This window comes from Lepidochelys kempii, chromosome 4, assembly GCF_965140265.1.
Source record: "Lepidochelys kempii isolate rLepKem1 chromosome 4, rLepKem1.hap2, whole genome shotgun sequence".
Classification (NCBI taxonomy): Eukaryota; Metazoa; Chordata; order Testudines; family Cheloniidae; genus Lepidochelys; species Lepidochelys kempii.
In genome coordinates, this window is record NC_133259.1 from 28,341,617 (window position 1) to 28,357,347 (window position 15,731).

General features: G+C 43.2%; 1 protein-coding gene across 5 annotated transcripts in view; it reads left to right on the plus strand.

The window, feature by feature from the left end:
- The window catches only part of NFKB1 (nuclear factor kappa B subunit 1), a 94,260-nt gene that overhangs the window by 62,788 nt on the left and 15,741 nt on the right, over positions 1 to 15,731 (plus strand). For 4 of the 5 annotated variants that reach the window (XM_073340806.1, XM_073340804.1, XM_073340807.1 and 1 more), the window contains exons 12-16: positions 1,023 to 1,151; positions 3,030 to 3,119; positions 8,932 to 9,126; positions 11,971 to 12,112; positions 15,566 to 15,680. In XM_073340806.1, the coding sequence (XP_073196907.1) occupies positions 1,023 to 1,151; positions 3,030 to 3,119; positions 8,932 to 9,126; positions 11,971 to 12,112; positions 15,566 to 15,680 (671 nt within the window). The remainder of the gene's footprint in view (positions 1 to 1,022; positions 1,152 to 3,029; positions 3,120 to 8,931; positions 9,127 to 11,970; positions 12,113 to 15,565; positions 15,681 to 15,731) is intronic. The other variant, XM_073340805.1, reaches the window with a different exon arrangement.

The following is a 15,731-nucleotide window of genomic DNA, read 5'->3' on the forward strand; positions in this document are numbered from 1 at the left end:
TATTTGATGCAGGTACACTTATCTATGTACTGTATATGTCTGTAAGTGCATTCATATATAGACTATTCATTATATTGGTTCATATGTTCAGCGCTTGGGTTTGATGCATTGATTGATACTGTTCTGCATGCAGTTTCCTTACCACGTTTGGCATATGCCTGTCAGGAATTATTACATTGTTTGTTGGGGGATATTTTGTTCTTTCCTCAACAGTGTTGCTGGGCTTCCTCTTCGCTAGAATTTTTGTGTCACTTTTTGATAGCTCCTCTTTTCATGACTGTTTCATTTTCTGTATGTTTAACTTTAGAGTGCTGTTTTTTTCCCCAGAGTCTTCGGAATATTTTTGATGGAGCTGGGGACTCTGTTCTACCTTTATTTGTTGTACTTTGTGTAAGGCTAGTTCTCCTTCTACTGACCTGCATGAGTTTTTTATGTCTTGCTTTAGACTCATTTTTGTTTGTGGCCTTTCTGGTACGAAAGTATGCTTCATTTCATCCTCTGATTCATCGTTTTTTGAGCACCTTCATCCCCTCTTTCTAAAGTGTATTTGCTTGGGAGAGAAAATTGCCCTTTTGTTCCCAATGGGTAAAATTTTCAAAAGCATATAAGTGACTTAGGCTCCTAAGTCCCATTTTCAAAAGTGATTTAGGCACTTAGGCGAGTCAGCCATGTCCTGTCCTAGTCCTCTTTATTTGGGTATTGTGGCACCAGATACAGCATTAGAGAAGCCATATGGACTTATGTGCGTGATTGTGTCTTTGGTTCAGTGGTCTGTCTGAGAATGTCACTCTGATTGTTACTTACTGGAAGGTTTCACCAATTTTTGCTGTACAAAAATGGTTTGTTGTTTGGAGCTGAAAAAGTTTACCCTACTTACAGCACTTCTGATTTCCCCTTAAGCTATTGTTTTTCAGTAATCCGGTCAGTACCAATGCTCTTTTCTGTCCCCAGCTGGTGATAGAAGTGACTCATCCTCTCCTTTTGCTGTTTCTCTTTCATTCTCTCCCTCACCCAAAACACAGATAAAGAAGAAGTTCAGAGGAAGCGACAGAAGCTTATGCCTAATTTTTCTGATGGTTATGGTGGAGGCAGTGGTGCTGGAGATGGAGGGAGTGGAATGTATGGAGGCGGAGGAAGCGGTGCTGGCTCAGGTAAAGAGAAAAGATCATTGATCTGAAGCATGAGATTTAAACTGTAACATGTGTGGTTTGTCCCTCTAGGCGTTGGAGAAAGGACATGTGTTTATTTGTTATTGAAATTGACATTGCGAATCTCTGTATTTCTGTAGGTATAGAGGACCTGAATCTCATTTCACTTACTCTGATATGGAACGAGTATAACTCCATTGACTTCAGTGAAGTTACTCCTCATTCTTACTGGTGTGAAATGAGAATCAAAGCTGTAATATTTTCAGTAAATCATCTTCTTTCCTGTGGGACACCACATAACCCCCTCATTATTTTTCTTCATTGAAGTTGTATGTCGCAGATAGCTTCCTTCTGGCCAAGGAAGACTGGGCAGAAATCCTTCACAACCCATCATTGTCAATGCCAATTAGTTAACGGCAATTACTGTTGAGAAATTCGAGGTGCTAGGTGCTCCGTGAAATGCCTCTGCACTGCTGCCATTCCTGCTCCAGTTCCAGCTGGCCCACAGAGCAAGGGACCAGAATCTGATTCTATATCTACTGTATGGCATTGAGGAGCAGTATGATATGTTATCACATGATGATCATTTTTGTTTCTTGCAGGAAGGTCGTATACTGTAGAGTAGCTAGGCATCATTTGAACAGTGACGTCCTGGAAGTCATTATCAGCATAGCTTTTCTACTAGAGAAAGGGAGAGAGCAGCTGTTCTCCAACTGTGGAACATGTACCACTGGGGGTAGAAGAGTTAGTCTAAACCAGCAGTTTTCAAACTTTTTTTCTGGGGACCCAGTTGAAGAAAATTGTTGATGCCCGCGACCCAACAGAACTGGGGAGGAGGGGTTTAGGGTGTAGGAGGGGCTCAGGGCTGGGGCAGAGGGTTGCGGGGTGGGGATGAGAGCTGGGGGGTGGGGCCAGTAATGAGGGGTTCAGGGTGTGCGAGGGGGGTCTGAAGTGGGGCAGAGGGTTGGGGTGCAGGAAGGGGTCAGGGCTCTGAGCTGGGGGTACAGGCTCTGGGGTGGGACGGAGGATGAGGGGTTTGGGGTGCAGGAAGGGGTTCCAGGTTGCTCAGGGCTGGGGCAGGGGATTGGGGCATGGGGTTGGGGCACGGACTTACCTCCGGCGGCATCCAGTCAGCGGTGCAGCCAGGGTGCAGAGGCAGGCTTCCCGCTTGTCCTGGCACCGTGGACCGCGCTGCGCCCTGGAAGCACCCAGCAGCAGGTCCGGCTCCTAGGCGGAGGCGCGCAAGCAAGTGCAAGTGCGGAGCTGGTGCTCGGGGCAGGAGCAGTGCGCAAGCCCCATGGCCCCCCCCTAGAAGCTGGACCTGCTGCTGGCCACTTCCAGGGCACAGTGTGGTGTCGGAACAGGTAGGCACTATCCTGTCTTATCTGGGCAGCACTGCCAACAGGACTTCTAACGTCCCGGTCGGTGGTGCTGACCAGAGCGACCCAGTGCCTGACATGCCACGGCAACCCAGTACTGGGTCACGACCTGAAGTTTGAAAAACGCTGGTCTAAAGAACGGTATCAGAATAAAAATCCATTATAACTACACTAATTACAATTATTCAGGCAGCATGCCAAGTTCTTTGTTGAGCAGTAGAAGTGGTATGCTACCTCTTAAATTTTGAGAACTGCAAAGATAGAGGATGCTGCTAGCCAGACGTCTAGACTTTCCTTTGATTGACATAAAGATGGGAGGTGGGGCTTTCATCCGGAACATGTTATTTTAGTAGGGCGGAAAATCCATAGGACAAAATACTAAAGGAGCTGCATGTGAAATAGTGCTTTTGTCTGAGCATGTGATTTTCATTGTATTGCTTGTTTTTGTTCTGGAGAATAATTCCAGTGATTCTTTTTCCTTTTACATTGCTGTTGTTTTTAGGGTACGGCTACCCTTCCTATGGGTATTCTGCTTATGGAGGCATGCCTTTCCACCCAGGCCCCACGAAGTCTAGTGCTGGAATGAAACATGGTAAGAAACAAAATAGCATGGTTGCAACAGTAATCTTTAGTTTACCATCTTTGCTTCACTAATCAGCAATTACTGTTAATGACTATCAGAGTTTTGGAACTTGGTCGCTCTAAACTGGACTCAAACAGGATTAAAATAGGTGTGTAAACACTCACATGTGTTTACAGTGATCACTAAACGTCAGCATTAGCCAACAGAAACCCTCACTGCTGTCCCAAATACCACAGTTTCCCTCTATGGTTAGAATAGACAATAATTAGATGGCTAGTGCTGACATCTTAATGGTGAACTATATATGCGATTGACTGGATTTAATGTTTATAAGCAGCAAAAACTATTTTCCCCCAAGGACTTAAAAATTGGCAAATGGACTGTGGCTTTTGTCATTATAGGCCACTGGAGGCCACTTTTTTAACCTGCAGAATATTCATTTTCCCTGAAAATGAAAAATTCCAGTCTTCAGAAAAACTGTATTATGTGATATCACATGACGTACATATTACATGAGTACAAATGCAAAGCAAGACATATTTGTACATTGGGTAAGCACAATCAGTGGGGTAGATGGTGTTAAAGTGACAGAACCACAGAGAAAGGGCTGGCCCACAACATTTTGGCACCTGAGGCGGGGAGCTCAAATGACGCCCCCATTCCCCCTCGCTTGGGCCAAAACTTTGAAAGGTCTCAATTCTGCCTTCTTCCTGTTCTACTCCTCTCATGGTACTGCTCTGCTATCTACCCTAATAAAAGAGAGCTAACAACTTAAAATGCCTTGCTCAAAAATTTTAAGTAATACTTACATTTGCTGTTCAGGCATTTGAAAGTTAACTTTTCTTTTCTTCACTGGCATTTTTATCTGTTTGAATAATCAAAGTGGTCCTTTCCATGCCTTCTTGGTTGCAAAGATTTGAACTGCTTCCTGAAGGTCCACACTCTAGACCAGCTCATGCTCTTTTGAGATGGTTGCAGGACTGACCAGCCTCTCCTGTGTCATTGTGGAGCATAGATGTGTTTTTATTAACTTCAGCTTGGAGAAGCTGCGTTCTCCACTGGCAACTGTTACAGGAAGTGTTAGAAGTATGTGCAGAGCAACAAAAGCATTTGGAAAGAGGGTGGTCATTTTATTTGTGCACATATGTTCCAGAACAGCCTTTGGAGTTGATCCTGCTGAAATGTATCTTGAAAGGGCTTTTAGTTCATCACCTAAATCACTCGCATCAGTATCACGGATGTCGTCGGGTGTCAACACTGTCTCTAGTGCCCTGCATTGCTGGTGTAGGTCTTCTTCAGGTATAGTGAGGAGTTTTGGAATATCATACAACATCCCAAATATACTACTGTGGTCCTTGAGCTGCATGAAACGTTCTTCAACTGACTGTATTGCACAATCTAGCACCTGGTTAAAGAATTCAACTTTGAATTGTTGTTTGCGGTCTCTTATGGGATTATCCCGTGCCTTGTAACCAAAATGTCTTCTTCTTTGGCGACTCTTGTATTGTTGAATGGGTGGGAAAATAGTTTCAGTGTGAAGTTCCTCTGTCAACTTTTGTGCATTTTTCAGAACATTTTGAAATCCCTCATCTGACCGGTAAGACTATAGGTATGACTTTGCTTTTTCCAGTTGTTCCATTGCTCCAGATATATCAAGGTCAACACCCTGGAGTCTCTTGCTTACAACATTTACAGTAACTCCTCACTTAACATTGTAGTTATGTTCCTGAAAAATGTGACTTTAAGTGAAACAATGTTAAGCAAATCCAATTTCCCCATAAGAATGAATGTAAATGTGGGGTTTAGGTTCCAGGGAAATTTTTTTTTTGCCATACAGTACAGTACTATAGTTGGGAGGTGCCCCTGCCTTACCCCACACAGGCACAGCCCACTGGCACTGGAGACAATGAGGCAGGCAAGGATGCTGAAGGTGCTGTAGGCTAGGAAAAGCACATTGCACAGCAGCAGCGGCAGCTTCCCCTACTCTGCAAGCACCAGGGGTGGGGGGCTCAACTGTCAGCCCGCCCACTCCACCCCTTCCCCCAAGCCCCCACCCTTAACCCACCTCTTCTTTCACCCCCTCTACTCCCCCTTTACTCTGCACGCACCGTCCTTGCTCCTCCCCCCTTCCTCCCCTGCCTCCTGCCCGCAGCAATCAGCTGGCTTGCGGCGTTCTGGAGGGAGGAGCAAGGACACGGCACGCACACTCCCCCTCCCTCCCCTGCCTCCTGAACACTGCAAGCTAGCTGATGGCAGAAAGGAGGGGAGGGAGGGGGGAGGAGCACTGCGTCCTCGCTCCTTCCTCCTGCCCGCAGCAATCAGCTGGCTTGTGACGTTCAGAGAGCAGGAGGGTGTAGGGAGGAGTGAGGACTCGGCGAACAGCCTCCCCCCTCCCTCCCCTGCCTCCTGCCTGCGGCAATCAGCTGGTTTGCGACATTCGGGAGGTAGGAGAGGGAGGAGGAGCCTGCACGCTGAGTCCTCGCTCCTCCCCGCTCCCTCCAGAATGCCTCAAGCCAGCTGATTGACACAGGCAGGAGGCGGGGGGGAGGAGTGGGAAGACGCTGATCCATGGGGTCTGCCAGCAGGTGGGAGGCACTGTTCAGGGGGGGGCGAAAGGGAGCTGATAGGGGGCTGCCAGCTGTAGACAAAGCAGGCAGCCAAACGACATTATAGCGAAGCATTGCACAATTTTAAATGGAGCATGTTCTGTAATTGAGCAGGGACGTAAGATTGAAACAGCATTAAGCGAGAGGACATTAACTGGGGAGTTACTGTATTTCAAACAGTATGTCATGCCACAACACTAAGCCACGCAGAAATTTGAAGTTATGTATGTTTCTGGTGATTCCATTTCCCTCTGCCACTATTCTCCCACGAACAGTTCCTGTCACAGCATTATCCTCCATAATGGCAACTATGGCATCATCTTCCCAATTTGGTGTTTGATAGGCTTTATAGCCTCTACTCGACTTTCCCATCTTGTGGCACTCAGTGGTTTCAGTGTCAGAGAGGATGTTCCCAGATGTTGCTTCAAAATTTGCCGTTGATGAGTTGATGCAGAGAAAAATACATAGATGCTTTGAATTACATTAAAAAATTCAGCAGCCTCACTAGAAGCTGATGCTGCATCACTGACCACCAAGTTCAATGAATGAGAACTGCATGGGACAAAAAAAGCTCGAGGGTTTAACTCTTGGATCTGTGTCTGTACTCCTCTGTTCTTTCCTATCATGCTGGCACCATTATCGTAGCCCTGACCTCTCATGTGAGCTATCGCAATTCCCATATCTTCCAGCTTTTTAAGAAGCACATTTGTCATACCAGCTCCTGTAGTATCATCAACGTCAATATATTCTAAAAAATGCTCTAAGAGTCACCACTGCAGGGACATTTTCACTAGGTTCTGTTGTTGTTACAAAACGCACCATTAAAGTCATTTGTTCTGTATGGCTGATGTCAGGTGTGCAGTCCAGAATAACAGAGTAATATCTTGCTGACTCCAGATCTGCCACAATCTTCTGTTTGACTTTTGTTGCCAGTAACTGTATAATCTCATTTTGAATTGTTTTTCCAAAGTAGTGGTGTGTGTACATTTCTTGGGTGGTGACTCTTCTTAGATGCTCCTGGAGTACAGCATCAAACTCAGCCATCAGCTCCACAGTTTTAAGGAAGTTTCCATTGTTTGGCACCTACAGCTGATCTGAAGTGCCACGCAGTGCTAGGTTTTGGGTAGCAAGCATTCTCACAATGGCAATGAGCCTTTTCAGAACATTTTGCCAGTAAAGAGATTCTGATGCAATCTTCTCTTGATGCTGATCATCTATGCTGGCCTTTAACCTTAGTCTCATCTCAAGCTCTTTCCACCTATGGAATGCTCTCTGGTGATTTGCTGCCTTCTCATGGCTTGCCAGATTTCTAGCCAGATTTTTCCAGTCATTTGTTCCTATAGAACCTAGTGTGGCTGGAACACTAGACTGGAAGAGTCTGCAACAAAAACAGTATGCAGCATTCTTGGGTTTTGAGTACATAAGCCATGGCCTCTCCACTGTGTCACCATTGGGGATTTCATGCCAGTAATATATTGGCTGGAAACTTCTGTTTTCATTGTCTTTGGGGAACATGAAGTTTTTCACTTGTTGTGGCCCATGCAGAACAAGGAAGTCCGTCAGGCTACTGCTCAAGTGGGTCCACAGTCCTGGATCATCTAGACTTAAGGAACTAAACTCAGCAGCAGCTGTTTCTTGCACCTCCACCACACTCTTCTCTGATCTACACTTTTCTTCAGGAATGTGCATGGTTACATCCATTTGAGATGGAGATATGGATGCTGCAGTCGCTGCCAGGTCACCTGCACTCTGACTAACGGGAAGATCAGGCATCTCCTCACCACTCACATCCTCACTGGGGCCAGAAGACTCACCATGATCATTTGTGTTTGTGTATCTCAGGAGAGCTCCTTCCTGCTTAGATAGAAAAGCTTCCTTTGCTTGCTTTCTTTTTCTGAATGCTGCCCCAAGGAGACGTTTTCTTCTTTCACTCAGGACTGCTGTTCTGTGCCAACTATAGTGGCTCTCAACACTCAATTGAAGGGGACAAATAAGCAGGCTGGTAACAGGACCTGAGAGAGGGAAGATATCAGCATCTTAAGGGTCTAACTGGCTCCTACTACTTCAGGTGACTGCCTGTCTCCTCAAGTGGGTTCAGGGAAGCAGCAGGAAACAGGAAGCTCCCAGAGAAGTTGGTGTTAATCAGTCCAGGCTCCTGGGGGTGCTAGAGAGGTACATAAGAGGCTCCTCCTCCTCTCTCTCCCTGCAGCTGTTGCTGCTTTCTGTTATTCCCTCTCACCTTTTCTCCTGCCTGCCTGTTATGTCTCTTGTGCCCTCCTTCCTCCAGCACAGCACTCCACCATCTCTGTGCATCTACAGCAGAGAGACTACATATGCACCAGCAGCAGACACAATTTTCTACACTCTGGGTTCTAATGGCGCCCCCCCACAGTCTGGCACCTGAGGTGGCCGCCTCAGTTTGCTTCATGGTAAGGTCAGCCCTGCCCATAGAAAGCACTGAGAAGCATCCTGTTTCTGTGAAGCAAAATGCCTTTCAGAGGTGCCTTATTGCTCTGCAGAGAGAGTGATCTGCAATAGCTCTTTAAAAGATACTGCATGGTCCTTGCTATTCTCCTTCCCTTTCCAGTGAGTTGCTCCCAGATGGCCCTTCCTCTCCCTATTGTCTGGCTGGGTTAAGGGAGAGCCACAGTCTGGCCCAATGTGATAAACATGCATGGCCACCTCAAAAATTAAGTTAACAGTAAGGACACACTCATTCTTTGTGCCCAGAACCAGGGGAAATCACTTCAAACCCAAAAGCCCCAGAGCTTTGGTGAAAAAGACAGGTGGGGCCATTTATTTCCAACATCTGCTGGATAAATTGTACGGTCTGTTACACCAATATCAATCTGGAATAATCCTGTTGGCTTTGGTGGAGATACTGCAGATTTGTAACATTGCAATTGAGATCAGAATTCATCCCTACATTTACTGTTAGACAATTGGTTTGTTTAATTTCATACTTTAATATGGGGGTCAGTACAGTGAAAATCTTAAATAACTTCAGAGCAAGTTACATTTCTCTCTGGGTAATGAACTTGAGTGCAGTGACGCTGTAGCATTTAATGATATAGGTCCTGATCCAGTGCCAATTGAAGTAAATGGGCGTCTTTCCATTGATTTCATTGGGGTGTGAATGAGACCCACAGAGCATTATCATTTGTCCAAAAGAATCACAGTATCAAAAGACTAATGCTTTTCATTTATGTTGTAAGGAATTGCAAATGACATGGCTGAACAGGATGGGGAAAGCTGCAATAAGCACGATGACAAACCAGATATGAAACATAACAAGAAAGTGGAAATCACAGAGAGGAGTGAGTCCAGAGTTTGTAGCGGTGATAATAAGGAGGAGGATGTTACTTTGTCATGTACAGCTGAAGTAGCTGAAGCAGATTGTAGGTTACAGGGTAAGTGAACCAATCAGTTTATTTAGGGTCATTCATAGGGCCAATCTTGCCATGGGAGAAGTCTGTGTTAAGGACTGGAAATGTCAAAAGTTCCCGCTCATAGAGTTTCCATCTTTGCAAGGGTGGGAGGGTTTAATTTGCTCCTACTTGGAAATGGCAGGAGATCAGTCTCCTAAACCTGGGATCTCCCAAGATCCATGTATGCCAGGGCTCTCTATGCAGAAGCCTTTGTCTCTCTGCACTGTCTCCCAGTGACTCTGTGATCCCATTGAAGTCCGTAGAATTGAACAGGTTATAAATCAGCAAAAGGTTTGGTCCTTAATATTTAACAGGCTTCATTATATGTATGGAAAGGTGTTATTTCCAGGTATGTAATTGTTGCATCATTGTTCCATGCAATCAATCAATGCAAATCTATTTCTAAATTGCATGTGGAGCATTTTATTAAAAGTTAAATTTAATATAAACTGCATCCATTGCCAAATAAAGAATAACTTCAACAATCAAATCAGCATTGCTTCACAGCAAAGTCTTTATACAAAAAAAAAAAAAACAGAAAAGAGAGAAGGAATGGTTGAAGGAAGTCTTTGTACTAGGATATTAGCCCTCTGGGGATTACAAATTTACACCTTTGTCTTGTCAAGCTTCCTTTTGTTGACAGTCTGATCAGTCCATATTTTGAGGGTTAGATAGCCAGATTTTTAGAGGTCTTGAGTGCCCATAACTCCCATCACAGTCAACATCTATCAAAACCAGGCCATATGTGTCTTGGATCATTCACTGGAGATGTGCTGTTGGTTGGTTGTTATAGTAGAAATGACAGAGAAGGAACTTGCTTTTCCTGTCCCATGTATAATGCGATATGTAGCTCTTTCATGCAGAACACTCCTCCTTTCTGGAATGGAAAAAGGGACATATTATGTTGTGTGCTGGTTTCGTTATGTGTCATTTACTATAACAATTCGACAGGCATTGGATTGGGAAAACAAGTTCACACAGTAATAGAGTTTCAGTATTGAAGCCTTCCCTAAGTGGCTTCTTGGCACTTGAGAGATCATGTGGTGCCCTGAAGAGAAATTGCTGCTTGCTGGCTCTGAGAGTCAACTCTTGGATTAGTTCAGAAAACAAAACTAGCAATTGATGGGTGTGCACTTGTGTGAGGGCGTGATGTTGTCTGTCTGTTTCCAATGAAAGGAAGGGCTTGGATTGTTGAATCTAATGGGTGAGTAAGAGACAGCACATCAGGAAGCTGACAATTATTTCTTTATCAATTATACAAAAAGAAAAAGGAGAGAAACAGGAACTCCAATTTGTGTGAAGAATATATGCAGAAGAATTGGGTCTGTGAAGTGCACCCATTTAATGTAATCTGCACAGTTTTGACAACTGGGTTTAAGGGAAATGTATCTTCTCTTATTCCAGTGACAATATAGTAGGCCTTTTTCCAGAGCTCATTATGACATTTAGTGTCCTGCTTATACAAAAGTCTGGAACAGAGTTTGACAAGAAAGAGACCATGTTACTTGTGGTGTCCTATCTTGACACACAAGTAGTGTGTTGATTGCATTAGCATTAGACTCTAAATCTGTTATTTAGTGCTGAGAGGTAATAATAAGTTATAATTGTCAGGCTAATCATGTGTCTACAGGAGCCACTGTCCTGTGCAAGTTGCAATGTCAGCCTGACGTGGGTATAATTATGTAACCCCTAGTGAGTGGCCTACAAAAAGAACACAGGCATTAATACTGACCGCAGTTGAAGAGTCTCTTTTATCCCAAGTGTTACAGTGTTATTTTTTACATAGCAAAAGATCCCGAATTCCTTTCCTCAATGTACAGATGTGTGTTTTAGCTCGCAAGTGCTGTTTTCCTTGCTTGCTCATACTAATTTGTTACAAAGTCCCATGAAATCTCACTTTGGAATGGTTAGGAATATAGACTGTCTGGTACAATTGACAGTCCTCTCCAGAATGGTAAATGTGGTTTGAAACTTTGTCTCGCCTCACCCTCTTCACCATATTCCCACTCATTTGGAGCTGTGGATTTTATTTGGTCAGCAGTTTGTGACTTGGTTCCACCGATGACATGCGCAAATCTTTCTTTCCTTTTTTTTTCCTGTAGTGTATTTGGTAATTGAAATTGCTGTGTTATGTTGCTTTGACACTAATCTGAAGCTGTCGTTTAATTTTAAAATTCTCTTTGATGTATTTATGAAAGGAGGAAAGATGGTATAATCTTGCGGTTAAGGTACAAGACTGGCTGTTGAGACCTGAGCTCGATTCTTGGCTCTACCACAGATTTTCTGTGTGACCTTCGACGTCAGTTAACCTTCCTTTTCTTCATCTGTAAATTATGAAGGTGATGTGTCACGAGGCTGTTTGTAGAGCAATTTGAGATGCTGAGAATGAGCCAAAGAAACATGAAGTATTTCAAAGTTCTGTGAGCAGGTTCTCTTCCGAAACTGCTCTCAAATATAATCCACTATTATGCATAGTCCAAATTTACCCCCTTCACAGAGTGCAGCTCAAGTCTTCTCCTCAGATGTGGTTGCTCCTAGGATTTCTCTCCCCTGACTATTCAGCCCATACACTAGTTCATCTTTCTAGAGAGCCACTACCTCCATCTGTATGTGGTAATTAGCTGTAGGAGCCTCTGTGAGTCAGCAGAATGTACTTAACAGTATGCGCTTAGCATTCCCCAGGCAGAATCAACACCTGCCAAATGGTGTGAAGTGCTTCAGGAAAACACTGCCAGCCTGTTACAAGCTCCACACCTGCTGTCTTATGTCTGGACATTGCACTGAGATAATTTGTAACTCTGATGAATGCAATGATTTGTGTTGCAGATGGTCTGTTCCTGGAGAAGGCAATGCAGCTTGCTAAACATCATGCCAATGCTCTTTTTGACTATGCTGTAACTGGTGATGTGAAGATGCTACTAGCTGTTCAGCGACATCTTACTGTCGTCCAGGATGAAAATGGTGACAAGTAAGTAGCGAGAAATCTACTTTTTCAAAACTAAATCCAGTAGATGTAACTCTCAATACAGGTCAAGAGCAAAGCTATTGAATAAGAAGTTACCATGTTTGCACTGCAACTTTTCAAAGGATGACTGTGTTTTAAATGACATGGAGGGCTTGGGCTAGAGATTTCCTCTAAATTGAAGCATAACATACGGTAGAAGCTGTTCAGAGCTGACAGTCTATAGCTGCCACATGAGAAATTACACATGACTAACACATACTATCAAGTGTTTTGATAACCTAGTGGGAGGCTGCTATTTTTGTTCCAGTTTCTGTGGAAATGGATTTCAGATTACTGAAAAAGCAAGGAACATTAAGTGTTTCAAAATGATGGCTAATTTATTGTTAGAGACAGTGGTTATTTTAAAGCACTTTGATTGCCCAATTTTGGGCAATCCAATGTCTGCTTTGAAAACAACAGGAATAAGAATGAGCAGGAACTAGCAATAAAATTGTTAGAACTTTTGGTGATGAATTTTCTGGGTGAAATGAGTTGTTAGTCTCAGTCCAGTTCCCAGTTAATTTATTGACAGTTTCAGCAAAGGCGAAGAACTGAATGATCCGTGGAAAATAAACTACCTAGAGGCAGTCCTTCTGGATCAAGGTTGTGATCCATGGCGTGGGAGCTTACACTGCGGCCCCCAGACAGCTGTTTATCCCCAGACATGCTGTAGCTGTCATGGGGATAAATAGTAAATTTCAGTCTCCAGGATCTTGAGACCTACTTCCTTTCCTGAGCACTCAGTTCCTATGCACACTTCAGAAATACCAAGTAAAATAGCAAACTCTTGATGATTTTGGCTGCTAGCTTTCCTGCAAAAGTTGTTTTACAGCACAGAACTGCAGACTCTAGGATCAATACCCATAGTTTTTCTACTGAAATCTACTGTTTACAAATCTGATTGCCTTTAATAAAAATATGTAAGTGATGAAAGTATCTTTAGATGACCCTAAAAATTTTTTAAATATGTTGAATTTGAATTCTGAGATAAAAAATAAAAACAACTTATTTAATAAATTCAGTAACATGCTTCAAGAAAGACAATTGTACTGGATACCCACAATTCCCTGGATACCTGGCGGCCTTGTGACCTTGTGCCTTTCACTGTAGTGCCAAAAGATACATTGTTAAAGCTGCCCACCTTATTAGACCATTCGATGAATTAATGGATTTTTCATGGAATGTATATTCAACTATTCTTTACAGAGTTAAATACAGTTACAGGGTAGAATAATAATATTAGGAGAAGGAAAGAGAAATAAGGAATGATGGGCAAAGGAGAATCAGTATTTTTGAGATATGAATATAGGCAGACTGTCAGCATTATAAGAAGTCTGTTCCATTTGGCAAGAGCGGCAGAGGAGGCAGCTCTTCTATAGGAGTGGTGAGACAGTAAGAGGAGGCCAGTGCTAGACAAGTGGAGAAAGAAAGGGAAGAAGTAGCACAGTATTGCCAACCCCAAATGTTCAAAATTAATGAGCCACCCCCCCACACCTTCCAAAATCATGAGATTGGCTTTAAATAGTACATCTGGGGAGGGGGCGTCATAAATATAAAGGGAAGGGTAAACACCTTTAAATCTCTCCTGGCCAGAGGAAAAACCCTTTCACCTGTAAAGGGTTAAGAAGCTAAGACAACCTCGCTGGCACCTGAGCAAAATGACCAATGAGGAGACAAGATACTTTCAAAGCTGGAGGGGGGCGAAAAAAAGGGTTCTCTCTGTCTGTGTGTTGCTTTTGCCTGGACCAGAGCAGGAATGCAGGTCAGAACTCCTGTAAAAAGTTAATAAGCAATCTAGCTAGATATGCATTAGATTCTGTTTTGTTTAAATGGCTGATAAAATAAGTTGTGCTGAATGGAATGTATATTCCTGTTTTTGTGTCTTTTTGTAACTTAAGGTTTAGCCTAGAGGGATTCTCTGTGTTTTGAATCTGATTACCCTGTAAGGTATTTACCATCCTGATTTTACAGAGGTGATTCTTTTACTTTTTCTTTAATTAAAATTCTTCTTTTAAGAAGCTGATTGCTTTTTCCTTGTTCTTAAGATCCAAGGGTTTGGGTCTGTGTTCACCTATGCAAATTGGTGAGGATTTTTACCAAGCCTTCCCCAGGAAAGGGGGTGTAGGGCTTGGGGGGATTTTGCTGGGAAAAACATTTCCAAGTGGGCTCTTTCCCTGTTATATTTGTTAGACGCTTGGTGGTGGCAGCAATAAAGTCCAGGGACAAAAGGTAAAATAGTTTGTACCTTGGGGAAGTTTTAACCTAAACTGGTAAAAATAAGCTTAGGGGGGTTTTCATGCAGGTCCCCAGATTTGTACCCTAGAGTTCAGAGTGGAGAAGGAACCTTGGCAGGAGGTGTTTGCCTTCTGGTTTCTGAACTTTTTGGGTGCACTACATTAACTGTTTCAAGCTTTTCTCCACAACCATGAGGGCAAGAAACTTTGTTTTTTAATTAAAGCTCAGATTTTCCCTTATTAGAATAATTCCAGGAGCTGGGGGCTTAAGAAATTTTATATAGTGCAAGAGACACAGTAAAACATGAGAGCCACGGAAGAGAGGTTCAGAAATTAGACCAGAGCAAGTCCAGGCAGGGGTTCAAAACAAGCAGGACAGTTTTGAACTGAATCTGGAAATGAACGGAGGGGCTATTAAGGCATTTTATGGTTTGGGTGATAGGATTGTACTTCTTTGATGCTGTTACAATGTTGAGAGTCCTGGGACTTGGGAAGAAAGTAGAAAATGGAGTTATAATAGTCTGAGTGGTCTTGTCTTGTGTGGTCACTTATATATTAAAGGGTTTTTCCCTTGGGCGTGACATCTCCAGCTAACTTTGAGTCTGGGGGTCCTTAGTCACCTTCTTTTTGAAAATGAAGACAAGAAGAAATGACAAAGTTGGGGAAATCCCCATAGGAAAATCTGCTGTAGTTACACAGAATCCTGTGGAAATTCTGTATGCAGGTTCTGAAAGTGTGAAACTTTTCATGTGCTTTATGCTTCTAAAACAGTGGTGGGCAACCTCCAGCCCGTGAGCCGCAGGTTGCCCACCACGGCTCTAAAATATTCCAGGCTTTTTAACATTCAGCGTCTCTGTGATACAAAGCTTGTTATAAATAATACTAGATTTGGAGTAAGAGTCTTCTTTATACAATACACTGTCTTTTTAATAACACTCTATTTTGTGCACTAAGGCAGGTATTTAAGTCTTGGATTTCAGATGTGAAACCTCATTTCCACTGAAATCAATGGGAATTAGGTACCTAAATACCTTTGAGGATCTGGACCTTAGAGCCCAGTTGAGCTGTCATGACAATAAATGGAAAAACACCTGTTGTCAATGGGATTTCGATCAGAACCTTATTAGAAATTATTTGATTTTTACAATTAGAGTGAACTTGGTTTTGTTTGGTTTCATTTCAGTGTCCTTCACTTAGCAATTATCCACCTTCATTCTGAGCTGGTGAGAAACCTCTTAGAAGTGGTGCTGGATTTTAATTCTGATGACATCATCAATATGAGAAATGACCTTTATCAGGTACGCCAGAATGCAGTGATAAGTGATACTAATCATCCAACTGGTAACAGA